Genomic DNA, 26,850 nt, shown 5'->3' on the forward strand with positions numbered 1-26,850 from the left:
GAAGCAAGAAGTGTGGAGGTGCTTCACAGCTGCTTAGGAAGTCCTCAGAAGGAAAGGTGAGTAGGAATTCTCTTGGGTTTTGCTGTTCTTGTTAAAAATAGGGAAGTGGCAGCCCTTTGGAGGTTGGTCTCTAACCCAGGGGCTTTGCAGCATCGAAACCAGATGGGTGCCTGTAGGACTGTGGTTTTCCAGTGTCTTGCTTAGCTCATTGCAGAAACCTCTTGAGTTGGTCACATTTGCCTGAGGGATGGTTACTGTAGTAAAAGGGGGGTTTTATGGATTGTGCCAAGTCAGTCATAACCTTGCTGCTTGAGGAAGGGACAACAAAGATGTGCTTGAACTGGTGGTCAGGTAATGAACTGCTATCAAATGTTACTCACTGAATATCACTGGCTTCACATGCTCTGTTTGGCAAGGTTCAGCTGTGGTTTAGCAGGCTGCAGGTCGAAGCTTTAAACACTTTTAGAGCCCTTTTAAAGCATGGGGAGACTGCACTAATAAAGCATCAGTAATTATTTGGATTCTCTAACCTATGCAAGTTGCTGGGGTTGTTCAACTGGTGCTAGTGTTTTACTTGCTCTAGGTCTTGCTGTCTAATAAGTGACAATATCAGAAGGCTGTTTTTATTACACATTGCTTCTTGTGCTAAGAAAATGCTGATCAAACTTCCTGAAAGTGCAGAAGTGGTGCAAATTACAATGCGTGGCTTAGGAGGGCTGTTAAACTCTAGTTCAATAGCTTTATTAAAGCTCAGGTGTAAGAGAAGTTTTACGATAGAACACCCATGTGCTGTTAAGGCTCAGAAATGGGTTTGTGCTTCTTAAGGCCTAAGCTGTGGATCAAATGGCCAAGAAGTTCAAAACCAGCTTGTATTTATGTGAAGAATATGCCAAGTCTCTATTCATAAGCCCGCTCTAAAGAGCTGTGTAGCAGTGTATGAGCTCGACTGGGCCCGTGCCAGAGCTGTGACCTGCACGTGCCTGTGGTGAAGCTGTTCCCGTGTAAGCCTGAAGTCAGACCCAAGGTCCTGGTTGTTCCAGGAAATACAGACTTGTGCTTGTAGGCAGCGGTAGCGAAAGCTTTGGTGTGTGACTTACTGACACTGGCTTAAGGAATGTCCATGGAAGCAGTCGCTATGACAGGCTGAGTGGGAGCTGATCTGTGGAAGTCCTACAGACCAGCAGGACTTTTGGAACTTGTAAGTCAAGGTAGGAGCAGAATTCAACTGGGTTCTTCAAGCGGATTAGAATGTTTCTATTCAGCTGAGATCTTCCCACTACTTTCCATCGGCTGTAGTAGTTCTTGCTCTGTTGTCTGTGAGCTGGGTGTGCTCGAGGTGTTGTAAAGGACTTGCAGGATTTGGGCTGCGCAAGTGGGAGTGGTTTTTAAGGAGAACTTCTCTATTTCTGCAGGAAACGTGTGTCTGCAGTTCTTTTTCAGGTTTTCCGGGTATGTTTTATGGTTCCTGGCAGGTTTTTGCATTCATGTGCCTCTGTCTTACTGCTCTTTGAACAGCAAAGTGGAAAGAAAGCCCTCGGATACTAAAATAAGTGAGAGATGTGGATTCTTATTTGGATGTTTTTAACGAGTCTGGTCAAGCCACGTTTTCCTCTGTCTGTGCTTCCCATCAGTCAGGCTGGGTTAAAATTCCACCTAGAGTAAGGGCAAGTTGAATACAGTCCAACCACAGAGTGAGTTTGTGTGTCTTTCTGTGCACTAAAAATGCCATCGACACTGAGCTGAGAAGAGGGTGAGGTTTGTAGCTCTGGCTTTTGGGATTGGATTGGTTTGATTGGTTTTAAGTGTGTTTCTCTCTGATTAGAGCAGGTTTTTGGTCTTCCTGTGCCTGGATCCCCTGCAGATGGGGCTGTAAATGCTTGAAGGAGCCTGGTGCAGTAACTGAACTGCATTTAACCAGAGGCAAAACCAGCTCAGATGTGCTTCCTCCCGAGTTGGGAGAACAGGGCTTTGCACACCCCAGTAACCACCTACGTTAGAGTCTTAGGCCTGTTTTAAACCTGCAGGGTCGGCTGATGTCCTTTTCCAGTGCTGGAATCACTGGTGTGTCACGTTGCTCCTGGTTTGTCCTCTCCTGTGCCTGCAGTGATGGAGCACTGTGGCTAATTGGAGGAACACGGGAAAGCTGGATCTAGCTGAGCTTTCCCTGCAGGTGCTGGGTAGATTTGACCTGGTTGTCAGTGGAATCATCCTGCTTGCTTGGAGACCCGTGAGCTATTTTGACAGCTGGAGTGAGCTGACCTCTGATGTATCAGGGAGGAAGTAAACCCAGTGGAGATGAGGATCTGCCCTGGCTGTACTTTCAGGAGGGGCTCTGCCTCCCACAGCTGTATGAGGGAGCAGTGAGCTGCCTGGAAAGCCAAGGTTGGTGGACTGGATAAGGGCAGGGCATGGAAGGGGCAGGAGGAAGTTCTGCCTTTTCCATTTGGCCATCTTGCTATTCCCTTGGGAGGTTTTCATGCTTCCACAGCTGGATTTTTGTTTATGTCACTGCTGCTTCTCCATGTAGTCTCTGAATCACAAGCCTGGCTCTTGGTAAAGGCCCTGAAACTGCACACATCTCATGGCATGCCTTGTGCTAGCAGGGGCGTGAAGGCTGAGGATGAGGAGAGGCAGGGAACAGGGCCACAGGTTGCTGCCACCTCCTGCTTGAGTGAAAGGTGGAGACGGGAGTGTTGGGTGACACATCCTGTGCTCAGTCGCTAGTAGTGAGCTGCCTACCTGGTGTGTGTGGACATGAAGCAGTGAGCTTCCACAGTGCAGCCGAGCTGCTGCGGGTGGCCTGCTTGTGCTCCAGTTATGGAGAGTAGGAATAGGGACAGCATGGAAACAACTCCAGTCCTGGAGCAAGCTGCCTTCCCTGCTGCGCTCTGATTTTTCATCCTATCACAACCCCCTTTTTTCCTGCCTCTTTTCCTTAAGCAAACAGAGCTGAGTGCAATGTTCTGCTTGCTGGGGATGAATGGATCCCTTGTACTCAGAACCTGCCCTTTGTGGGGGCAAATCTAGCGCTGAGTCCCGTTCACCACAGCCCATGGTGACAGCAGCTCGCTGCCCTGTTCCTCCAGGCAAAGAGGAGAGCAGCAGCTCCCTCTGGAGTCCCCTTGGCCGGCTGTGCTGCGGCAGGTGCAGGAAGCCACCACGCCTGGTGGCTTGGGCAGCAGTTGGTGAGGGCACAGGGCCGGTCGGTAGCGGTGCCGCATCAGCCGGTGCTTGCCTGCTGTGACGAGCCTTGTTAGAGAGCAAAGAGGTTTTAGTTGGGGCTGAAAGGCCCGGAGCATGTTCAGGCAGATGCGTGAGCGCCATGTGTTTCCCTCTGCTCCCTGAAATGAGTGATTGCAGCCAGCAAAGGTTTGTGCTTCCCCAAAGCTGGGCAGACTCTGCTGTGTTACTGGTGACAGCTACAAGGGCAGCACTTGTATAAAATAGAATCATGGAATGGTTTGGGATGAAGGGACCTTAAAGCTCATCCAGTTCCAACCCCTGCCACAGGCAGGGACACCTTCCACTAGAGCAGGGTGCTCCAAGCCCCTGTGTCCAACCTGGCCTTGAACACTGCCAGGGATGGGGCAGCCCCAGCTTCTCTGGGCACCCTGTGCCAGCAACTCAGCACCCTCCCAGGGAAGAGCTTCTGCCTAAGAGCTCATCTCAGTCTCCCCTCGGGCAGGTTAAAGCCATTCCCCTTGGCCTGTCCCTACAAGCCCTTGTCCAAAGCCCCTCTCCAGGTTTCCTGCAGCCCCTTTAGGGTTACAGAAGACTGTTACAAGGTCTCCCCAGAGCCTTCTCTTTTCCAGGCAACACACAACAAGCTTCATGGGAATTTTCAGTTTCATCTCCTTGTTGGAGTAAATGTGCTCCAAAGGGAATTGTAGGTGTTTGCATTCCATGATTCTCAGTGTTTGTACTGGTGGTTTTCCAGGCATGCTGGGGCAGTGGCACAGTGCAGGAGGCAGAATCCAGCCCTCGTGTCGGTGCCAGCAGGCTTCTCGTGGCTGGTGTAAATCAAATGCTGAGAGATGCTCATGATGGTAATTTGTTATAGAACTGGTGTTTGAGTCATGCTACGCCTACACCAGAGGGGCTGTGTGGTTCCCTTTGGATGTGTGGTTGGATATTCAAGGAAAGAAACCATTAGGAAGAGATTTTCAGCAGCTCAGCACAGGTTCTGGCTGTATTTGTGGTTTCCTCTGAAATGTATTTAGCATCCATTGGTCAATGAGAAAATGAACATGAGCCGGCTTCAGTGTGTGCTCACAGCCCAGAAAGCCAACTGTATCCTGGGCTGCATCAAAAGCAGCGTGACCAGCAGGTCGAAGGAGGTGATCCTGCCCCCTGCTCTGCTCTTGTGAGACCTCAACTGGAGCATTGTGTGCAGTTCTGGTGTCCTCAACATAAAAAGGTCATGGAACTGTTGGAACAAGTCCAGAGGAGGCCACGAGGATGATCAGGGGACTGGAGCACCTCCTGTATGAAGACAGGCTGAGAAAGCTGGGGCTGTCCAGCCTGGAGAAGAGAAGGCTGCGTGGAGACCTCATAGCAGCCTTCCAGTGTCTGAAGGGGGGCTATAGGGATGCTGGGGAGGGACTCTTCATTAGGGACTGTAGTGAAAGGACAAGGGGTAACGGGTTAAAACTTAAACAGGGGAAGTTTAGACTGGATATAAGGAAGAAGTTCTTTACTGTAAGGGTGCTGAGGCACTGGAATGGGTTGCCCAGAGAAGCTGTGAATGCTCCATCCCTGGCAGTGTTCAAGGCCAGGCTGGACAGAGCCTTGGGTGACATGGTTTAGTGTGAGGTGTCCCTGCCCACAGAAGGGGGGTTGGAACCTGGATGATCTTAAGGTCCTTTCCAATCCTAACTATTCGATGATTCTATCCTAGAAAGCATTTAAGCCCTGTTGGGGTAGCACCAAACTCTTGAGTCACAGCTCAGCCATTCCTCCAGCTCCAGGGGGATCTGCAAGGTTTAGGGGGCAAATTTAGGGGAGGAAAAGAGAGCCCTGGGTCACATTCTAGCCCTGGGTCACATTCTTGCTCTTAAACCTTTATACTTCTTGCCTCATAGATAAATAAACACCTTTGGGCCTCCTCTGCTGCCTGCCTGACTGTGGCTGTTGGCGTGTTCTTCAATGCTCTTTGCTCTGATGAGAGTCCTGCTCCTGTCACGGTGAAGCACCAGACACAGGCACCAGCTGGAGCTGGTTTAGCCTTTGGGGTTTTGAAGTGACCTGGGAGGAAGTGGGATTTGGTTTTACCCATTTTATTGGGGAGGGAGTAGAAGGTGTTTGTTTAACTCCCAGGGCTCAAACACCGCTGGGTTAACAGTGGCTTTAACCCTCGCTGTCTCTTCTGCTGTAGAGCAGTATCTTAGAATTGGGATTTCAACACTGCCATAGAATCTTAGAACCACAGAATGGTTTGGGTTGGAAAGGACCTGAAGCTCATCCAGTTCCACTCCTCCACCACGGGCAGGGACACCTCACACTAAACCATGTCGCCCAAGGCTCTGTCCAACCTGGCCTTGAACACCGCCGGGGTGGAGCATTCACAGCTCCTTGGGCATCCTGTGCCTAACAGTAAAGAACTTCTTCCTTATCTCCAACCTGAACTTCCCGTTTCAGTTTGAACCCATCACCCCTTGTCCTATCACTACAGTCCCTGATGAAGAGTCCCTCCCCAGCATCCTTGTAGCCTCCTGCAGACACTGGAAGCTGCTCTGATGTCACCATGCAGCCATCTGCTGCTGCTTCATGGAAACCAGGTAAACTTCAGCCAGGGAAAATGCAAGTTAAACTAATGGCAAACTTGGGTTATGAACTTGAGAACATGTCTGAGCCTAGGAAGGGGAAATTAATTCCTCTTTATCCCTCATTTTAAAGCATAGGATGATGCACATATACACCAAAACTTTAAGATGCTAAAGCTGCAGCAGCCTTTTCCACAGAAGTGGCTTTAAATGTGCTTTGTCTCCTTGTCAGAAGAGCAGAATAAATGACAGAAGCTGTGTATTTTAAAATTACATTGTTAATAAAATCCTGGTACATTTACATAAATGACAACAATAATGTACAATTAACAAAGCATCCTCATATTACAGCAACAAAAGAGGACCTACAGCTTTGTACAGAGATCGCCGGAGCAGCTACTTGAAAATACTTTCCAAGATAAAGCCTTTTGTGGTAGTTTGCAGTGCTGGTTTTGAAACCTCTCTATGGCTTCCTGGTAATAAATAGGGTTATTGCAGCTGGTGATCTTCAGGAGTGGATGTGCACCTAAAGCACAAACTGAAGCGTGCCCTGACCAACTCGTGTTGGTTTAACTGAGCCTGGACTAACAGCTTTTATCCGTGCATGCAGTCTGCATCTCGTGTAAATACTTGAGGGGTTGAGGGTGCGTCAGGTTTTGATGGATGCCTTGGGAGATGCTGTTGTTTGTTCTCCTTCCCTTCATCTACCTAAGCCATGGCTGTGTTGTGCTTTGGAACTTGGGCCCAGCTGGGCTGCCTCCTTCCAGTGTGTTTAGCTATTAATGGTTGGATTTTAAGGAGCTGTAGTTCTCCACTGCCCACTTGGCTTCCTCTTCTCCCTCACCCACCTAAATCAAATGATGAGCAAATGCTTTTCGGGGGTGCTAACAAAGATCAGTGGGAATATCTGAAGCTCTTTCCTTAAAGCTACTGGTAAGAGCAAGGTGTGGTTTTATACAACTGCCTCCTGTGGTGGCATTACTTAGAGTGCACTCAAAACCATTGCTTCAGACTCAGAACTGTAGAGAAACCATCTCCTTCTAGTTCTCCAAAGACAGCTAGAATGTGGCCTAGAGGGAGTAATCCTGGACCAGAAACATCTGTCTGCTGGGAACAAAAGGATGACGGACATCCAAGTTGAGGCATCTGAAGTGCTGCTGCCTCTATGTAACTGAGCCCACCTCTAGGAACCAGCCAGGTATTCACCATGCTCCCAAGTAGTGTATCTGTGGAAAGAACATCATTCCATGATGAAATGGAATGGCTGTGGAAGCAGAGGCTGGAGGTCAGGGCTTCTAATCCCATATAGCTCCAGAGAGAGAACAAACCATCAAGTTACTTGTTCCTCTGGGTCCCAGGGAGACTTCTATTGCTATTTATGCTATTGGGTAGCTTTTCAGCATAGCACTAGCTCCTGCTGCACCTGAGTCTTTTAGAAAGCATCCCTTATGGTGTCAGCTCTCACAGATAATGCTCAGAAACAGGTTTCTAAGGTAGAGGTGACTGGGGCTATCAAACCCTCGTAGTGAAGGGGTAGAGTGTTTCATCTTCCCTCGTTGAGATGGATCTGTATTTACAACTAGCACAGTGAAACTATGGTATAAAAATACAACCCTCCCCCCAATTCTCCCCTCCTTGCCCCAGCTCAGTTCTTCATCCTGGATTTAAAAAGTGAATAACTTCAGTTAGGATTAGTTTCTACTCAGCTTTGAACATCTACAAGATCTCTCTCTCAAGGTGCAAACAGGTTGGGGGCAAACTTATGTCAGTCTCTTGATGTATACAGATGCTGGTGTTTATTACTACAGTGAAGTAGTTGGTGTGTGCCAGCCTCTGAGTTCAGATGGGTCACTGGCTGAATGGGCAGTGGTCTGTAGGGTTAGAAAACTCCTAGGCAGCCTTTGTACAAGTAAAACATCTACGTGTATGAACTAGGTGGCCGTTACGGTGTGTAGACAGACAAGACTACCTACTAGGTGCTGGGTCTAGGTCAGTTGCCTCCCTGCTCTACAGCCCTGCATTGTACTTGTGTAAATGGCAGCGTTGATCTTCCCTTCGGTTCAGGTTCTTCACTTGCAGCCTCAGTTCCTGTTTGTGCTGTGACAGTGTTTCTGTGACAGTAGTAGCACAGAGAAGCCAACTCCCCCCTGGTCAGCGGGACGAGGCTCAGCCCCTTGGGTGCCTGGGGGGTGTCTGTTGTAGGGGACTTTCAGCAAGATCCAGAAGGCAAACAGGAAAGCCCCAGCTCTGCCTGACAGCACCTCCCCGTGCACACTGAACCAGTGCTCCTGCCACTGCCTTGCTCCTGCTCCTTCACACCCTGGAGGTGACGTACACCGAGTGCAGGCGGGCGGCCAGGGCTGTCTGCAAGTCCCGCAGTGGGTCCAGGCCTTGCACTTTGCTGTTCCTGCTGTAGATCAGCTGCTTGAATGAGTCCTGCTCCAGCAGAGAGCTCATGTGTTTGAGGAAGAAGCCTTCACAAAACGAGGCAAGTTCAGGTGCGTTGTGAATCTGCAGAGGAGAGAAGATGAGTTAAGTCTTTCCTGCATGGCACAGACCCAAAGGATATGCCTGAGCTTCTTATTTCTAGTGCTTTCCCCTTTGATAGTTTCTAAGAAAAAGGATGGCAAAAACAGTGGAAAAACGCTTTGAGGGTAGGACCCTTGATGGCTGATCATTTCCTTTGGTGCTTTTTGCAGGCACAGGTGTGTGCAGGGAGGCATTGAAGCAGCTTTAATTCCTTCCCTGATGGCCTGCACTCCAGCCTTTTCCTCTTAAAGGAGCAGAGAGCAGCTGCTGCTGAAGTGGCCAAGGTACCTGTTTAACTGTGAGAGCTGGGAGTTCCTGTGCTGCAACATGAAACACTGCACTGCCAGATGGCATACACAGCTCAGGGCAATCGGAACACGGTTCATAGGGTGGGAGCTGAACTCCTGGAGGAAGGAGCTGAATGTAGAGGAATAGGGATGTTACACTTCTAAACCACGTGAGGTGGATTTGTGGCTCTGATCTGGCTCCCTCTGATTCAGAACCAGTGGGGGCAGCTCAGTAATAGTGCAATGAAACTCTATTTCAGGATTAAATGTGTGTATGTTCCCCTCTCTGTTTCTGGGAGCTCTGTGCAAACAGTAATTCAAGGAAAAGCACTGAAGGCCAGCAGGGAATGCTCCCTTCCCCCTCTACCACTACATACTGTTAAATTGTAGGGCCTGAAAGAAACCAGCCTGAGTTCTACGGGAAGAGTGGTCCAGCGTGAGCGTCAGGAATTGAAAAGGAACCCTGTGACACAAAGGGGATGCAAAGTAACTGGGCACATCATCATCGGCCCTTTGTGCGTGTCTTTAAGGCATCTGCCCCTGCAAACTTTGAGGAATGGCATAGTGTTTTCTCTCTGATTTTGTTGATAATGTGGGTTATTTGCTGTAGAGTTGAATGCCTGTGTCACGCAATGGTTCATGCTTGTTTTGCAGCTGTAAAGATTGCATTTTAGCAGTCAGAGTGCTAGGAAGGGTATACTTAGTTGCTGTAGGATGATCCACTGCCCCTGCTGCTGGGAGGATTTGGATCCCTTGGGCTTTGCTGCCGTTGCTGTATCAGCCTGCTAAGGCACGTCTCCCTTGCTCTGCAGGGATCTGCATCCATTTCATGTGTGATTGCTTTAGGCAGGGAACACACTGGGGCCGTGCAGGATGGCTTTAACACATCTCACTTGTGGCTGGGGCAGAGTCACCAGCAGAGCAGTGCCCACTCTGGGCCTGTTGTATTTGGTTTCTAAAACAAGCCTGCAGAAAGCCTGCCTGCTGCTGCAGTGTGATTCCCGTATGAGACAGTTGGACACGTACCTTTGCATATTTATAGATGTTAACAGAGTTCTCCATGCTGATCGTCTGGGCACAGAGGATTTCACAGTGTCTCTGGAGGCCATCCAGTTGAAACAGGCTGGCAGCCGACAACAGCTATCAGGACAAGAGAGAAGCTATTTGAGCTCATGAGCCTTGAAAAGCTTAGGGAGGCAGACAGACAGGTTTGATGGTTTCCTCTCTGAATGATCTCCTCCTCCCTGTTTTAATGGCCAAGTCCTCATGAAAGAGCAGAAAGGCCACAGCTAAAGCGGCAGATTTCCCCTCCTAGCAAAGGCTTGCTGCTCCTGCAGGAAGTGTATTTGTGCTGTGCTGTCACCATGACACAGGAGCTGTAGACAGCTCAAAGCCCCCTTTCCTCTCTGAAAAAAATAGTTGTGTGTAGTCTTTAGCTTCAAGCTTGAATTTCATCAGAATACTTGTGACTGAGCAGCATTGTAAAAGGGCCTATTTGTAACTCAGGGTACCAAAAGCTCTGCAGCAATTTCCCTCCCTGCTGCTGTGCCCTCCCCATCATCTGACTGACATAATAAACCATAACTGGTAGTTGTTATTTCCCAGCAATGGTATTTTGAAACTTTAAGCTCATTTCAAAGTGTTAAATACACTCCTAGATTGGAAGCTTGCTGTTAGCTCCTGGATTTTGCCTTTCAAGCTCTGTTTATGCCCCAGTGCACTTGGAAAGCCTTAGAAGGAAAAACTCTCACCTCTAAGATATCAGTGGTGGGAATTTCCATGGATTCTGTTCCTCCATAGTATAAATACTGCATCAGCATCTGAAATGGGAAGAGGGCCAGGATGAAGCTGTTATCACGGAAGGTGCAAGGGGCTGTGAGTGGCTGTGCTCAGGAGCCGTGGGGTGTGCTGGCTCTCGCCTCTGCTGCTGGGCTTTTCTTTCTAGTGCTGCAAATCTGCTGCTTTCCAATGCTCTTTTCTTCCTCAGGCTCTGAAAAGAGCCCTGGTGAGGGTTTGATGCTGAGGGTGACAGCGTGTCTCTGGGCAACACGGATGTCCTTGTAAAACTGTGTCTTGGATCCGGTCTGGTTAAGCCTCGCAGGCAGGTCACACGCAGAGCTGCCAGCTAGAGCTCCAGCACTGCAACTGCCACACCATGAGCATGTGTGTCTGAGGGACCTCCCAGCCGCCTGCCTCCCCTGCTGTGCTTCTAATCAGCTTCCAGCCCCCCATGAGGGCCAGAGGAAAAGGCCTAATTGTTTGCAGGGAGAGCAAGAGGCAGCTTCTGCTCTTTGATCTACATGAGCACACCCCCAGTGAAACGGTACTGTCCTATCTAGGGAATGATTAGGTTTGGGGTTAGAAAGAGAAGTCATTCCAGTGACCTGGGTGCTGTGTAAGCAGGTGTGGGGGCTGTGCTGCGCCATTTCTAACAGTGGTGGGAACAGAACTAAGCTGCTATTTTTGTAATTGCCTTATTTGTATAATAGAATTACAGGGAGCAAAGCTGCTTTCCAGCAGAGCTCTAAGAAGAACTTAGATCTCTGGTGGCTCAACATCCTCTGTGCACCGTAATTGAAATTGCTGTAGAATGCCATCAGCTTGTCTGATTTTCACTGTCAAATTGTTTAATTCTGTGAAGTACTTCTCTGCTTTAACTCTTTGTGATCCTTTGCCCTCTCCAGTGAAGCGAAAGTTCATCTTCAGAGGCCTCCTGATGTCAAAATGTTGTTTAAGGAGGTTTGTTTCAATACCCTCAGTTACGTTTTCTTGTTTTCTGTCATGACCTGAGCAGCAAAATTTGGATGTCCCCTGTGCAGCACGGAACTTGTATAACCCCTTTTAGGCAGAACAGGGATGTTCTCAGGGTCAACTGCATTCCCTCTCTGTGAGATGACAGTGCTGCTGACCAACAGCTTTGCTGTTTTGTTTGCTTATAAAAAGAGAAGAAGAGTACCTCAGGCCTGAAGTGATGGAGTTACAGAACCTGTTCTGCACCTCAGATCTCCCTGTTCCCTACCTTTTTTCCAAGCCTGAAATGCAGATCTGGGAGGCTGGAACAGCTTCGCTATTGCATTTCACAGACTTGTTTTTTGCCTTGGGTGTGTGTTCAGTAACCTATTTTCCCTCCATCACGAATGAAATTCCCTTAGGTCCATTAGATATGGAAATGTCATAAAAGCAAAGTGCAAGTCTCATTTCTGAGCCTTTCTTGAAAGGGTCACCAGTGACTTCTGATCACCTGATTTGAATTGATACGAAGCCTGGCAGTCCACCTCTTGCTGTAAGTTTACTTTTTGCTTAGCACACCATGAAGATGGTGCTGTAAGAAGTACGGAAATGGTGTCTTACAAGTGTAAGATTACTTTTAGTAGCAGACTAGTTTCTCCTGCTTTAGCGACGAGTCAGCTGCCTAGTAAGAGATTAAGAATACAGGCTGGAGGCTTCTGTTTTAAGGTTGGTTCTACCTGAAGAGTTTTGACAAAGATCAGAATATTCCTGAAATACTGGTGTGTTGAAGTGAACTCCACCTCTACTCATAAATTACCCCTGATGTTAAGCTCTGGCTTAATCTTGGCTTCCAAGTATGTGAGAAGATGAAAAGAATAAAGAAAAGGTAAGATACATACCTTGAAAATGTTGTATTTCATATCACTGATTTCGACAGTCTTACTGCCATGGCTGTCATGTTCTGTTTTATTGGTCATGAGCGTCTTAAACCTGAGAATGGTTTTAATAGGTTTCTGTGTTAGCAGATCATATATTCATTGCCTATTGACAAACAGCCTAAGCAAGGGGAAAATAAAGCTCCTTCCTTCTTCTTTGCAAGTTGACAATTAAAACCTTTTGATTAAATGACAGTTTAGAACTTCAGAAACAACTTAACCTGTCCCACCCTAGAGTAGTTGCAAACCACTGTTACTAAGCCAGTAACACAGAAACTGATCACTGCAAGCTGGAGCAAGTGTAGCTCCAGCTAGCAAACTCTGAGAGGGGGCATGGAAAGGCAGTGAATGGCTGGACATGTACACTCCAACTCCTGTAAGAGTTATTAGGGATAATTACTGGTTAGTTTATGTCAGTAGAGCTCTGGGAATCTCTAACACTTATTAAGAGTAGCTTAGAAACTCATCTTCACTTTCCTACTATTGTTAACAGTAGTAAAGATGATATGGCTGGTCCTGCAGCCCTGAGTTATGGTCTGTTGTCTGTATCCTTCACAGCTGCCTTACTGCAATGAGAGCTGGAAATACAGATGAGTCTAAAGGGTCAAACCTTCCTCTAATACTTAGCTGTGAAAATCAACTCACCTGTTGGATGCAGTAACCAGCAGGACTTTGTGTGCATAAAACAGCTTTCCTTCTACTAAAAAAGTTACATCAGACATTTCCTTATTGTTTAGGAAGTGAGGATCTGTTGGGGTAAGGGATAAAAAATAAAGAGGGTGAATATTCTTTGAAACTGTGGATGCTGAAAGCCAAACATCACAAGAACTTTACTGTTGAGGCGAGCCTCTTACCCAGCCGAGCTGGCAGTGTCTTCTGGATCTCAGGAATGCTGGGTATTGGACTGCTGCCATAGCAGTGGGTGAAGATGGATGCAAGCTGCTGATTGATGGAATCATTCTGTAAGGAGGATGGAACAGGAATCATCAATTGGCACTTTGCATGGAGCGGGTTTCAAACATGCTATAACAGCTCATTTTTAGGCTCATAGCAACTGCACTCTGCAAGAACAACCTCTCAACAGAGTAATGGGCCGCCTATATCTTGCTTTTCATTTCAAGGACAGTACAGTGTACACTGTAGTGAGCAACTACAGAGGTGTCTGGAGCTGTACGTACTCCTCACTCTCCGCTGTCTGTGCATTACAGCTGTACCCCCTCTACATTTGGAGGGCAGGCATCCCCCTCCTAACTCAAAGGGCAGCAGCCTCTCAGAGGAGAACATGGTAGAGACTGGGTGAACTTACATGCAAAATGGGACAGCTAAAATAGGGAACAGGTTTGTTCTAGACACGCACGAAGGGCAAGGAAAAAACAGTCATAGGCAACATTTAAATAAAGAAAAAAGTAGATGGGAAATGTCACTGGACAAAAGCATTGTTCAGAAAACTCCTAGAAGATACTACTCGGAGAACCTGAATTTCTCAGTGCTGTATTGGTCACTCTTCCTGTTATGTTGACAGGGTTTCAAAAGCCAGTTGCTGGACTGGACTTTAACAGTACAACTTCTGCTTCTGTTGAAATTAATATCTTTACTGTGATGGCTGCATACGAATTTAGATAATACTACCCTAATTCATTAGGGATTTTGCATGGGCATTCACTCATCATTGTGTGCTGCCTTGTACAACAGCAAAATCCTTTGTAACACTTTGTTACAAAACTAATAATTACCTTGCTGGTTTTGAGGATATCGAACATGAGCTGCAGCCCTTCATTAACCAGCTCTTCATTGTAGTCCTCTTCTTTAATGGTGACAAATTCCCGGAGGAGGGTCTGTACGACTGAGTAACGGGACTGGTAGAAGGTTGTCCGTAGTGACTCAATCCACACGTGGAGTTTCCATGGGACTCCTGTAGCCACAGCAAAAAGGACAGTGAAAGATGATGATATGCTGAAGTACCTATGAGTAGACTGTCCTGCTGCTATTACTGCCTCTTTGCAGCACTGAAGTAGATTTGTACCTACATCCTAACAAGAGATACATTTGTCTTACATTATGAAAGATAACTGAACTGAGTCATTAACAGTAACTTCTCTAGGAAAGGATGGTACCAGGACCAGAGACCCTCTATTGCGTATTTAGCTTCATGATTACTCACAACCACAAAACAAATTTGAACTGAACTTGTAAGAATTCCTAACCCTCCACAACCATGGTGTGAGGTCTTCCCTCCTGGTTTACCTGTAACAATCTACACACACAAGCTTCAAAGCTTCTCTTTCCTACCTTTAGATCAAATCTGCTCTTTCACATTCAACCATTTAATCTGTCATGTAACCTCTGATTTTGAGACCAGCCTCTTTGAACAGTGAATTTTAGGTGTCAGAGTATCTGACAAAGAGACATGCCCCTTGCTTTTGAAACTTGGGAACAGAGGATCCAGCCAAAACTAAGGGATGTCCTAGATCAACAGGAATTTGAAAAGAACTTGTGAGGAGCCTTAAACACTTACATTAGACAGCAGGCTCCTATGAGCTTGGGATAGTTGTGTAGTTGGGGTTACAGATTCTTGTCCAAATGAAAGCTTTTTACACCCTAAATGAGCACAGTGCTTAAAACAAGCCCCTTACCAAGTGCCCTGAGTTCCATGGTGATGTCGACGTAGCCGTGCTCAGCACTGTAATACATGGCCTCCTGCAGAGCCTTCATTCTTGTTTTACACAGCCTGACTTGCCCCTCACTGGAGCTGCCCTGGCTAGAGGTGTCACTCTCCACTCCCTCAGCTAAAATCTCCTCCAGGGAGAGGACATCACCCTTCAGTTGCTGGGGCTGGGTCAGGAGCTTGCGCAGAACATTCCTGAGGAGGAAGAAGATATCACTTAGTAATAAATAAAATAGCAACAATTCAGGCAGGACTGGGGTGATCTGGGTTTAGGGAGTCTGACTTTGTAGTGATTTCCTTCTCAAAGATATATTTCTAGCTGGCAATATGGAACAACATTTAAGCTATTTCTCCTTATCTATCCTGCATGCTGGAAATGGATACCTTGGTAGCAAAGGCATGGAATACACTCCTGTACTTCAGCGGTACCAGAGCCTATTTCAGAGTGTTAGGGCAAAGTGGGTTTTATTGCAGTCTATACTATGGCATAGAAGCACACTTCCTTCTGCCAGGCCTGAGTGTGGTAACAGCTTCAGCTCTGAAGTAAGATTTACTGGTGTCTGTTGGAACTCCTTCTGTTTTCCCAAATGACCATCTTCAACCACTGTTAAGTTGTTTTAGTCAGACCCACTTCCTGGACATGCAGGACTATCTTTTGTTATGGTTTCTGTTTACTGATGGAGGCAGTGGGGTTCTAACAGACACCAGTAAATCTTACTTCAGAGCTTAAGTTTTTTGGCCTTGAGTTTCATGGTTTACATGGTTAGATGTTGCAGAAGATTGTGGGAGGGGAAGAGAACTGGGAACAGAACAGTGTTTGTGTATTTCTACACTGTAAATAACTGCATTAGGCCATTCCAGCTTTGCAGAGTTTGGGCCTCATTTGGGCTTGGGCCATTTTCCCTGGTGTATCCAGATGTGCAGTGTACCTGGAGGGGCAGCTTTGGCACCACTGTAAAGCACAACTGTGTTCAAGCAAGGTAGCTGCCACTAAACTAGCTGTTGAGACCCTGTGGGTAGTTATGGGCAGTTTCAGGCTGTTTGAACTGGCTTCTTACACGAATATTATTGTTCTGGGAACAGGATTTCTGGATGACTTTGTAAGTAATGTCTTATTTCTAAATAACTACCCTGAAAATTGGGCTGGAAAGCCCAGGCTGGCTCTTCAGCATTTTAATGACTGATCTGGTCACCCATCCAAAAACCAGAGATATAGTCAACTAAATTCTGCTGCAGGTTATTTTTACCACCTTAACGTGATTAGATTCTGACTCAGAACATGAACCACAACCTCATAACCTACCCAGAGGTGGATCTTAGTCAGCTCTCGTATGGCTTAGCACCACCTCCTACTCTCTGTGCTGCAGCGCTAGACCAGCAAGTGAGAGAGTAAGAAAGAGTGAACAGAGATCTTTCTATTGTATTTTGTGCTTTAGACTAAAATATAATCCCTTTCTTTTATCAGTTACAGTTGCTGAATAATGAAAGTCTTACATCATTTTTTTCTTCAAAGGGTGTAACAGTAACTACCAGTTTAAAGAATCTTTTGGTTCCCCAAAATGCTCAAAAGGCATTAGAACAGCCTGAGAAACTGTGCTGCACTAAAGAATGGCTGCTGTCAGGAGACTCTTAACACAGTCTTCTGAACTGCCCACCCAGGGATTTGGGTAGAAGATGTAATATAAAGTCACATAGGAATGCCTACAGTGATAGCCTCAGAAAACAAAACCTATTCGGAGCATGGACAGAGCTTTACCTGTGCCCGTGTGCAGCTGAGTGACTGAAGCAGTTCATATCTTCGTGCAGTGATGATGACATACCATTGACTTCTAGCATGCTCAGGAGTGGATCAGCTCCCCTACTTAGCAACAAGCTGACCAGCTCGTAGTTCCCTAGGAAAAATTGATAGAAACATAATGATTGCACATCTGCTACACCTCTCTGAAGCATATCACATAGGACTGGTAACACACACTGTACCAGCAACTTCTATGCTACCAGCTGAGGCTTTCAGAGCATCCTGCAAGCATGGATTAGGCCTCATAATACCTCAGAGAGAGAAACTGAGTCACAAAGCACTAAAATTACTTAAGAAGGCACAACTATAGGCAGAATGAAAAGGGAAATAAACTGGTCTGGTGCTTTCAGTGCACACCAGCAGAGCTGTATGCAACCAGTTCAGCTAGATCAGAGTCTCAGCTGTTTGGCTGGTGGAGGAGGTTGAGAGAAGGCCAGAAGGGAGCTCTTCTTTGCTGCACACAGTGGCCACAGCTTCATAAAACCGCCCTGCAGCCAAGTATATTGGTTCAGGCCATGTTCAGTCAGGTCTCCTTTCCACCCTTTTCATTTGATGTAGTAGTGAGTTGTGGCAGCAGACACAGCACAATGAGTATCTGTCATGGGGGAGGGGAGGAAAGGCCACTTCTTATCCCTTCAATAAATCTTGGAACAGAGCAAGCCAGAGTCTTGTCTTCATAAATACACAGTTATGAAGCAAAAAGAAATTAATGGAAAAAACAGAAACAGTTAGAGGTGAAAAGTGTTGAAAACCAACAGGTATTTTAGGCAGGCACAGACTTGCTCACAGAATGCTAAACTCTTCTGAGGACAGGTAGAAGAAATGTAGGATTTTACTTGTCTTTAATAAATTAATGGAAAAATTTCTTTATACAGCAGTTATTTTTCTTCAGGCTGACTTGAAATGTGTTAATTTTTGCATCTGGAAGTTATTTAGATCCACAACATGCCTGGACTAGACAGTGCCCTGTGTGAAGGGGCTGTTCCAGTCAGCTGTACTGGGGCGGCTGCTGGCAGGGGTAAGTGTTGGGACCAGCAGCAAAACAGGCACTCAGTGCCCATTAAGCTGCTGCCACATGCCAACAGCTGTTAGCTGCTGCCAACCCAGATGTGTTCCTACTGGTGTTTTAGAAATGAACAAAATGCTGCCTTTTTAGGAGCCAGCTCACTGTGGTACCCGTTTGGTGTCTTTACTATACTTAACAGTAGCTTAAATGCAGTGCAAAGTGGCTCCTAGCATGTTTTGCAGGCCCACACATGAACTGGTTGTAGTTATTCTGTGGTAGCAAAGAAACAGAGCATGTGGAGGCTGCATGGAGCTTACCTGCTGCTGAAGCCAGCTGAAGAGGAGTCTCAGCATAGTTGTCTTCACTGTTAACAGCAGAGCCCTCGACGTGAGCACCAGCATCCAAGAGCAGCTGCAACACACACATGAAAGAGTTGAGAAAAGAGCAATTCAGCAGGACAAAACAGAAGAGGCTGTGTGTAAAACAGCAAACCAGCAGATTCACAGGGAAGGGTGCATGCACACAAAGGGACTACCTCAAAGGCTAAAGCAATGCATCTGTTACAAGGCAAATTTCTCTTGCATTTCCTTGCTCAGCCTAGGGCTAAAGACTCCACATGAATGTCAGGTTAGAGTTTTCTTCTTTCCTTTTCCTTTACTGTGCTTTCAGTATTGAGTTTGTGCTGAAAAGGTGCTCAGCTGGCAGCCAGGAGAACATCACCTCTTTGTTTTTGTTTTAATCTCCTTTATGAACGTGGTTTTGCAATTGTAATTGCACAACTCCAAAGAGCTCTGCAAGCAGAGCTTCTCCTCAGTGCAGGAAGTCCATCTTATTAAGTTTCATGCTGTGTGCAGGAAACAAGGTTCTTCCAGGGAATTAGCCCTGGAGGCCAAACATGCCCCTTGGTCTCTCTTGCCCAATGGAGCCTGTGTAAGGAGGTCCTGGCAGCTGCAGTAACCTGCCACACACAGAACTTGCTTTCAGTGGACACACTGAGCTGCTGGCAAGGGAGATCACCCCCAGCCAGATGAAGGGAGAAGATGATAGGGACCTTTTCTGGCCAGGTAGGGCTGGCAGACAGCATTGGAGCACCCAGAGCATGGATGTAGTGATAAGGAGTAATGGGCTCAGACTTGAACAGGGGAACAAAGTATATGCTGTGGGTGGTGAGGTGCTGGCACAGGGTGCCCAGAGAAGCTGTGGCTGCCCCATCCCTGGCAGTGTTCAAGGCCAGGTTGGACGGGGCTTGGAGCAACCTGCTCTAGTGGAAGGTGTCCCTGCCCATGGCAAGGGTTGGGACTGCATGAGCTTTAAGGTCTCTTCCAACCCAAACCAGTCTGGGATTCTATGTGCATCACCATCAGCAGAGGTTCTGCTGGGTATAGGCGTCCAGCTGGTTCTAGTCTGTACCACTGCCACAATCTAACGGCTCCAGCTACCCCTAGTTAGTGACGACCTTGGCCTTGGCCCACCTAGCACATACAGTCACATTTTACTATAAAACATTTGGCAGAGCACAACTGCTGGTTTGTTTCTCTATTGAGATGCCAGCTATTCCATGCAAGTTTCCAATTGGAAAGGCAATTTTACACACCCATTTTGGCAGAAGCTGATGTCTACCCTTAGAATAACAACTGCTGAATAAAAAAACCTCCTATAAGGTTTAGAAGTTTGAACCGAAATTAAAGACATTGTGGGTCCTGCAGTCCAACATGAGCTTTGGTATGCTTGGCTGCATCTCTTACCTCACATGTAAATTCAGGCTGTCCAACCTTTGCCATCCCAAGGGCTGCTCTGGCAGTTTCCCAGGTGGAATCTAATCTTTGTCTTTATTTACACATGCACATCGACAAAAAATGAGGGTGTGCAGCCTCCCTTTGCTTGTATCTTTTCTTTTTCCCTCTTTGAGCAGAACATAATTCAATTCACCAGCAACTAACTATCTGCTGTGACCAGTTTTGGATTTCTCTTGGGACTCAGGTAGAATTTCCAGGAGTTCACCCCATTCTGTTGTCATTAATTCCCCAGCAAGGGGTGCAGGGAGGATGCAAGAGGTTCAAGTCAAGTCCCACGAGAGCTTATCTTGTTCATGCAGTTCTCAGGGATTATAAAGGAAGTTACAGCTGATTTGCTGCTGTTAGAGCAAAAAGCAGAACTTTTGCATATGCTAAGGTATAAACCAATTCACATCTAATTTCAGAAGCATCCTGATCAAGCAGTTGACCTATAACCACGCCACATGAAGCACCAGTTTACCTAATACTGGCAAGAAATGGCTGTGCACATTGCTCTGGAAGTGGCAAGCCTCAAACCAATACTGAAACCGAAGAAAAATAAGGGAACACACAGTGTTTTGTTACCTAGGCCTTGCTAGGAATTGTGTCCTCAATTCACAGTTCCCAAGAAAAGCATTGGTTGCATTCTCCTTGTTTTCAAAACATGCCATTTTTCACCGGTTTTTAGAAGGCTTCCACCAAACCCCACATGGAGCCTGTGATGCACCAGTGTTTGGGAAGCCTGAGAGCGAGGGTGTTGCACTGCAGACCCTCTGCATCTCCTGTAAAGATGACCAACCTAGGGATTCCCTCTGCTTACCTGCACAACAGAGATGTGCCCGTGTAACACAGCAAAGGTAAGAGCGGTCCAGTGCCGGCTGTCAGGATGAACTGAAGGGTATCGAGGAGAGGTACTGGGAACCTGGGGGAAGGAACCAGGTAGTTATTAACCACTGCAGCCTACCTGCCATAACCTTCAGGCTTGTACATAACTGCCTTTTTCCTTTGGAAGTGACAACCCCAGGGAATGGTTACTTAGGCCATTTAGAGAACACTGTTCGCACCAGTCACTCCATCCAGTCCCCTGGGCCTTTTTAATGGGCTTATTGGTTTCTCCTACTGGCAGCTCTTTCAGGAAGGAAAAAGCCCCTTTACTCCCCCCCATACCTATTAGACTTGCCAATGCCAATCATAATTGGAGCCATGGAGTGCTCCAAGAGGTTTTGAAGGTTTTCCTCCCCCTCCCAAATCCCTGAAGCAATGGTTTCTGAAAGCCACGCTTTGCTCAGAAGCTTCCATAAAGGAAGCCTGCAGTTGCTAGGAAAGATTTCATAACCGCTCTTGTTATTTACAGATGAATAATTATAGGCAGAGGGTCCTCGGTTACTCACTGGTATATCTAAATTGGCTCCAGCATCTATAAGCATTTGGACCATGGCTTCATCTCCAGCAGCACAGGCGTACATTAGCGGGGTCATACCCTTCAGGAAGAAAGAAGAAGGAATAAAAGAGAAGCTTTATTTCTATACCTATCAACAGGGACACTGTCACAGACACACGCTGAATTTTAAATGTACTGAAGAGCATGTGTGTGCATGTGCAGGTGTGCGTGTGTGTAGGGACAGCTTATGTGTATGCTGAAAGCATGCTGGTTTCTCTGCAGAATGGGCACAATGTACTAAGTGATGTGGACAAAACATCAGGGGCCTGCGAGAATAGAAAAGGGATCACTGAAAATCCCAGCCCTGTTTTGTCCACAATTCTTGAGCTTGCTCATAGCTGCCAAAAGAGAAATATCATCTCTTAGATCATATGTAGCCAGATGAACCAAGAGCAGAAAACAACAAAAATACACAGGATTAATTTATTTGGCAACTTATCCCCATTGCTAAAACCCTATTTGCCACAATGTTTCAGCATTTCAATCCCATAAATCTCTCCCTCTCTACTTAACCATCAAACCACGACAGCTCAGAAATGAGTTATGAGAGAAATGAGCCTTACTTAAGGAGTTCATTGCAGAAGTAGCCAAGGACAGAAAGGAAACAGCCCACTAAAATCCATTCCTGCTCCCATCCTACAGCTTCTTCCCCCCTTAATTATTGTAAGCATGTCAATTTTTCACAGACAACATCTCTGATCCTCACTGTGCAATAACAGCTTCATCTTCAGAGAGGAAAATGTAAAATGGAATTGCATATCACACAGAGGAGTCTGATCATGTATCTGCAAAGGTGTCTTTTCCAAACAGCCACAATTCCAAGATTCCAGCAATTGAGGCAGTCACACACACTGCCAAGATGGGGTGCAGGGGGAGATGGGTTTGGCTTTTGTGGGGCTTTGGAGGATTCACGCTCATTACAGACAAGTAAACTTCACTGAGAATTTAACTCAGATCTGCAGGCACAAGCCTGTATTTACTGCCCCAGTCAGGGTTCTAAAACTAGAGGTCTATATAGATTTACTCCTTTCCTTTTCCTTTCCTTTCCCCTTTTCTTTATCTCCTTTTTAATTTTTAGTATCAGTTGTGCATTCCCTGCTGGCTCCTCAGTATGGAAAGAGAAGAAACTTTTCCTGAACACCTCAAACCCTGTGAAACCAGGGTGCTGCCTGGTCCCCAGTAGAAGTGAATACAGGGTCCTGCTCCAAACTCTGAATATATGAATCTGAATATATGTTCTGAACATATGTTCTCTTCCTCTAAAAACACACATGTTCTCTTCCTCTAAAAACTCTCCATACACATACATGTAGAAGTGGATCTGAACACCCACCTCATGGTGAGCATGGACACGCTCACAGTATGGAGGTGGTCAAATCTGAACCTGGATGTAAAGCCTACAGGTTAAATTAGTTCAATGGTTCTGTCTGTTGTAGGATTTGCAACCACAGCTGTCAGGTGGGAGATGATCATACCAGCCTGCAATGCCTTGGAGATGCCTGATGACTGAGCAGTTTGTCAAGAGACTCATGACCAAAAGAAATACAGACATACCAACTGAGCTTACCAAGTGCCAGCATTAAACATTCTATCCTATGAGAGGACAGAGACCTGCTTTCTGTTGCCAAGCCTAAGTCAGTTTTCCCAACTTTGGACATCTGGCTTTGGCTTATTCCTTTATAGGAAGGGCAAAGCAAGCTAACTGCAAAGTTCAGATTTGAATCATGTAGTGACAGGACAAGGGGTAACGGGTTAAAACTTAAAACAGCGGAACTTTAGATTGGATATAAAGAAGAAATTCTTTACTGTAATGGTGGTGAGGCACTGGAATGGGTTGCCCGGGAGGTTGTGAATGCTCCATCCCTTGTGGTGTTCAAGGCCAGGTTGCACAGACCCTTGGGTGCCATGGTTTAGTGTGAGGTGTCCCTGCCCATGGCAGGGAGGTTGGAGCTGGATGATCTTAAGGTCCTTTCCAACCCTAACTATTCAATAATTCTATGATCATAGAATCATTGAATAGTTTGGGTTGGAAGGGACCTTAAAGATCACCTAGTTGCAACCCCCCTGCCATGGGCAGGGACACCTTCTACTAGACCAGGAGGCTCAAATTTGGTTTTGTATTCCAGCCATAGCAGAGCTGACTGCTAGAGTTTGGATTTAACTCTGTCTGGGATTGGTAGTGCCATGGAGGACACTTGCTTTGCTGCACAGATGGGTTGCTCCAGAATCACTGGAGAATTTCAGAGCAACAATATCTCCAGAGGAAGCCTGTCTTGCTCTCGCTGAGCAGTGCCAAAACACCGCTTTGAGACGTGGGAGCAGTGTTCTGCAGAGAACACGGAGCCACCAGCATGCTACGATCCTCCTGTTCACAGTAGGACTGGCTGGAGGATGACATCAATAGGATGACAATGAGACTATAAATAAATGACAGCAGAAACTTCTCTTTGCAATGAGTTGCCTACAGAATGCAGGGTCTTTTATATACACAAAGGCCAAACAGCTCCCCGTTGGCTGAAGAGAGGTAAGAAACATCCTGCAGTGAAGTGATTGTCTTGGCACCAGTGTCTTTGGTGTCAGGTCAGTAAGGCTCAAAATGCAAAACAAAATGCTTTAAGAGAACAAAAAGCCTCAGGGTGACAAAAACAGGAACTGCAAAAACTTATGAGGGGAAAAAAATATACAGGAAGTAAGTGGCAAACCTTCCAAATATAAATCTGCCACCTCTGTCATTTTAATAGTCATTATCAAAGGCACCTATGATGTATCACCCCACCTCTGTGACTACAAAGCTTCTTACGCTGAACATGTAAATAAGGCAACTATATACCTTGATATAACTTGTGCAGTAGTTTCTGCTTATGTGTGTGTGTGTGTAGTCACACTTTTAAACTGCAGGACTGTGGAAAGCACCATGGAAGATGTGCCAGCTTCAGAATTCAATCTGAAATGCTGCTGCAGTAAATGTTGTCTATGAGAAAACCTCTCTGCTTGAACATAAATCCTTCCTACTGCTAAATATCCTATTGTTTCTTAGACATGACAGCTCATTCCTATTGCTGTGACAGCTATAACGAGTGTTTATTTGGAGGAGGTTGGTTTTTTCCTTAAATTAAAAGCTAATGCCATGCATTGAATGATGCCCCAGAGAACACGCTCTGCTGTTACATGATGGGACTGACAGCACAAGCACAAGCAGCTAAAGACTCCCCAGACTACCAAATCCCTATGGTACAGTGTAGCTGAGCAGGAAATAGGAAAAAAATCAAATAACAGACACATCAGCATGATGGACTTTCAACAAAGCTACTACTGTCTGACACCAATGCCACTGGGGTTCTCAGTGCTGTTGTATGTTGGATTGTACTGACATGTTTAACTCACTTTGCACAGACAGCCTGAAAACCATCAGCCAGTAACACCTTTTGGTCGTTCATCACTGACCCAGAGTGGATTTGGGCTGTTGAACCAGAAGAGAGTGTCACTGGCAAACACCACTTTGTTTTGACATTAGCATTAAGACAAAATCAGACTTTGCAGCCTGTGTATTAACCTGTCTTCTATCAGCGCCTGAGACACACCATCCAAGGAACAGACCTGCATTCCAGCTGATAAACAACTCCCTCTGGAATTTGATGGGTTTCTTGGGGCTGGTGTGAGGGTGGTGGGTGCAGTTTGGGGGTTATTTTATTGTTATTTTCGGACTAAAACACAAGCTAGAATTAGAAAAGCCTTGGAAAGGCAACTAACATGACCCTGTGTATTGATTTGCCACATGGAAAGGAACATGCAGAGACTCTGTGCTCGTGTGTTGTTATATGTCATACCTGATCATCCATGGTGTTCACCCCATCAGGTCCCAGTGCATCGATGGCTTGGTTGATCAGATCTGTCCTTCCGCAGTTTAGCATTCGGAAACCCAGATCCTGCTGGAATTTTTCAGTAGCAGCCTTAGCATCCAGTCTTCGGAAGGAACTAAAGCAGCATTCAGGTCTGTGGAAGACAAAATCATTTCTGGATTTCTACTTTTATTTTTAGCCCCATCTCCTACAGAAATCAGGATTATGAATTTCCATGGCTTTACCTATTGCCTTCCCCACTGTGTCATCATTTCTGAGCAATCTGGCTAACTTCACACATTGGAGATGGAAGTTTTAGCTAGTTTAGAGACAGTAACTTCATGTAAGCACTGGAAAAAAAATGTAACTAAAAGGGTGTCCAAGTAAAGAAGCCTCCTTGGTGCTTTTCTCCAAGGAAAGACAGGAAGAAGTTCTTATTCCTTGCCAAGAGTGGTATTTTCCACCCAGTCCCACACTACAAGGGTAGCTCTGGATCAAGGCACTGCTTCTGCTACATCTTATCCCAGAAAACAGGAATGGGGTGCTGGAATATGCCTGTACCATACTAGGCACCAAGCATCCAGGCTTACTGCAGCAGCAAGGTTAATGTGATGGGACCAGAGTGACAGGAAAAAAAACCTGCAGCAACCAGGTTTCCTTAGTTCTGTTCTCTCAAAAAACCCACCAAAATCCCATTTGTTTTAAATAATGAGCTTTATATATTTTGGGCATTGTATTTGTATTTCTTTGCTTGTTATAGGCTAATCTATCAAACATATGCAAGAACACATTGTAAAGGAAGATAAAGAGGTGGAGAGAAAGCGTATCTACTAAAATACCAGTACAGTGCTAGGATGAAACAGTGATGCTGTCTGCCTACCCGATTAGCTATTATTTTGCAATAAGAGACATTTCTGAAAGAAGGTATCAATCCATATTCTTTTCTGGAAAAAAATAACCAGAATAAAAAATATGATATCAAAATCAAATTTAGGTAGTGGAATATTCTCGACTCTTTTCCAATGCCTCAATAAAAGGAAGTGTCTTAACATTTCTATGAGGCTCTACTAAACCCTTATCCCTCAGATGACTATCAAAGGACCTTTATCTCATTTGGAAGGAGCCCAGGGATTACTGTAAGTCCTCTCCTTATCTGCTCAGAGTCTTCTGAATTCCAACCCTGCAAGTGTATCTCCTTCACTGAAGAAACATTGCTAAATTGGAGGTGTTTTCCTATCTCAGCTGGGCATTGATGTGGTCAGCCCTTTGATGTTATTTCAGGGTGAATGCCTTCTCTACTAGTTGTCTGGTTTTCAGTGTAGGCTCTTGTGCAAGCTCTCAGTGAGTGAGATACCAGCCTTCCAAGTTCCTTTGAAAACTGAGATGCTTTCAACAAGGCCAACCTCTTCTGGAAACTTTGTGCAGCCTGTCAGATAAGTATAACACTCATCGCTTCATGAAGAAGATTCAGGATGAATCTTATTCACATTTTAATTCAGCTGGTCATTTCTTTAATGCTTCTGAACTTGCACTGATGGTGGGTAACAAATGGTGAGCAGATGCTATGAACAACATGTTGACTTAACAAAGGTCCCTCCACAACTGGTGACCGGTCACATTGGACAGGGGAAACCACTATCACACTGCAGCTGCTTTCAGAAAGGAACTACATGAGGGTACAGTTTGGGGAACTGTCAGCAGGGAAGCAAAGTGACAGTCCTGGAGTCATTGGCTCTTTGGAGATACATCTGCAAATTAAATGTGTCTTTGAGGCAGCTGAGTACAGAAGACAAGATCTCTGAAGCGCCCAGATATGAGATTGGGGCACCTGAAGTACAGAGCACAGGACAGTAAGGTTAAAGGCTTAATGCCAGACAGATATAAATCCTAGAGCTAGGCTAGTAAATTAATAATCTTATTCTACTAAAGTAATTGGTACAGGATCATGATGCTGCAATATTATGTAGAATATGATGCAATGATTTTGTATATAAGAAGAATCCTAGGAAAAGAAGTGAAATAAAATGACTTCACTTGAAATCCAGTGAACCTCAGAAAATAAGTTTTGAAGGGATGTACCTGT

The 26,850-nt window shown here is 45.9% G+C and overlaps 1 protein-coding gene across 4 annotated transcripts in view; it reads right to left on the reverse strand.

The window, feature by feature from the left end:
- Positions 1-6,022: 6,022 nt before the first annotated feature.
- ABTB2 (ankyrin repeat and BTB domain containing 2) overlaps positions 6,023-26,850 on the reverse strand; it is a 166,063-nt gene continuing 145,235 nt past the window's right edge. For all 4 annotated transcript variants that reach the window (XM_062621950.1, XM_062621951.1, XM_062621948.1 and 1 more), the window contains 13 exons: positions 24,756-24,921; positions 20,879-20,968; positions 20,308-20,409; positions 18,030-18,123; positions 16,665-16,800; positions 14,877-15,103; positions 13,977-14,155; positions 13,098-13,203; positions 12,889-12,991; positions 12,208-12,298; positions 10,330-10,398; positions 9,605-9,718; positions 6,023-8,273 (listed from right to left, as the gene is read on the reverse strand). In XM_062621950.1, coding sequence (XP_062477934.1) covers positions 8,076-8,273; positions 9,605-9,718; positions 10,330-10,398; positions 12,208-12,298; positions 12,889-12,991; positions 13,098-13,203; positions 13,977-14,155; positions 14,877-15,103; positions 16,665-16,800; positions 18,030-18,123; positions 20,308-20,409; positions 20,879-20,968; positions 24,756-24,921 — 1,675 coding nt within the window. In that variant the 3' untranslated portion in view covers positions 6,023-8,075. The remainder of the gene's footprint in view (positions 8,274-9,604; positions 9,719-10,329; positions 10,399-12,207; positions 12,299-12,888; positions 12,992-13,097; positions 13,204-13,976; positions 14,156-14,876; positions 15,104-16,664; positions 16,801-18,029; positions 18,124-20,307; positions 20,410-20,878; positions 20,969-24,755; positions 24,922-26,850) is intronic.

Source organism: Pezoporus occidentalis, unplaced genomic scaffold (genome assembly GCF_034315485.1).
Source record: "Pezoporus occidentalis ecotype Australia unplaced genomic scaffold, CSIRO_AGI_Poc_V1 ctg236, whole genome shotgun sequence".
Taxonomy (NCBI): domain Eukaryota; kingdom Metazoa; phylum Chordata; class Aves; order Psittaciformes; family Psittacidae; genus Pezoporus; species Pezoporus occidentalis.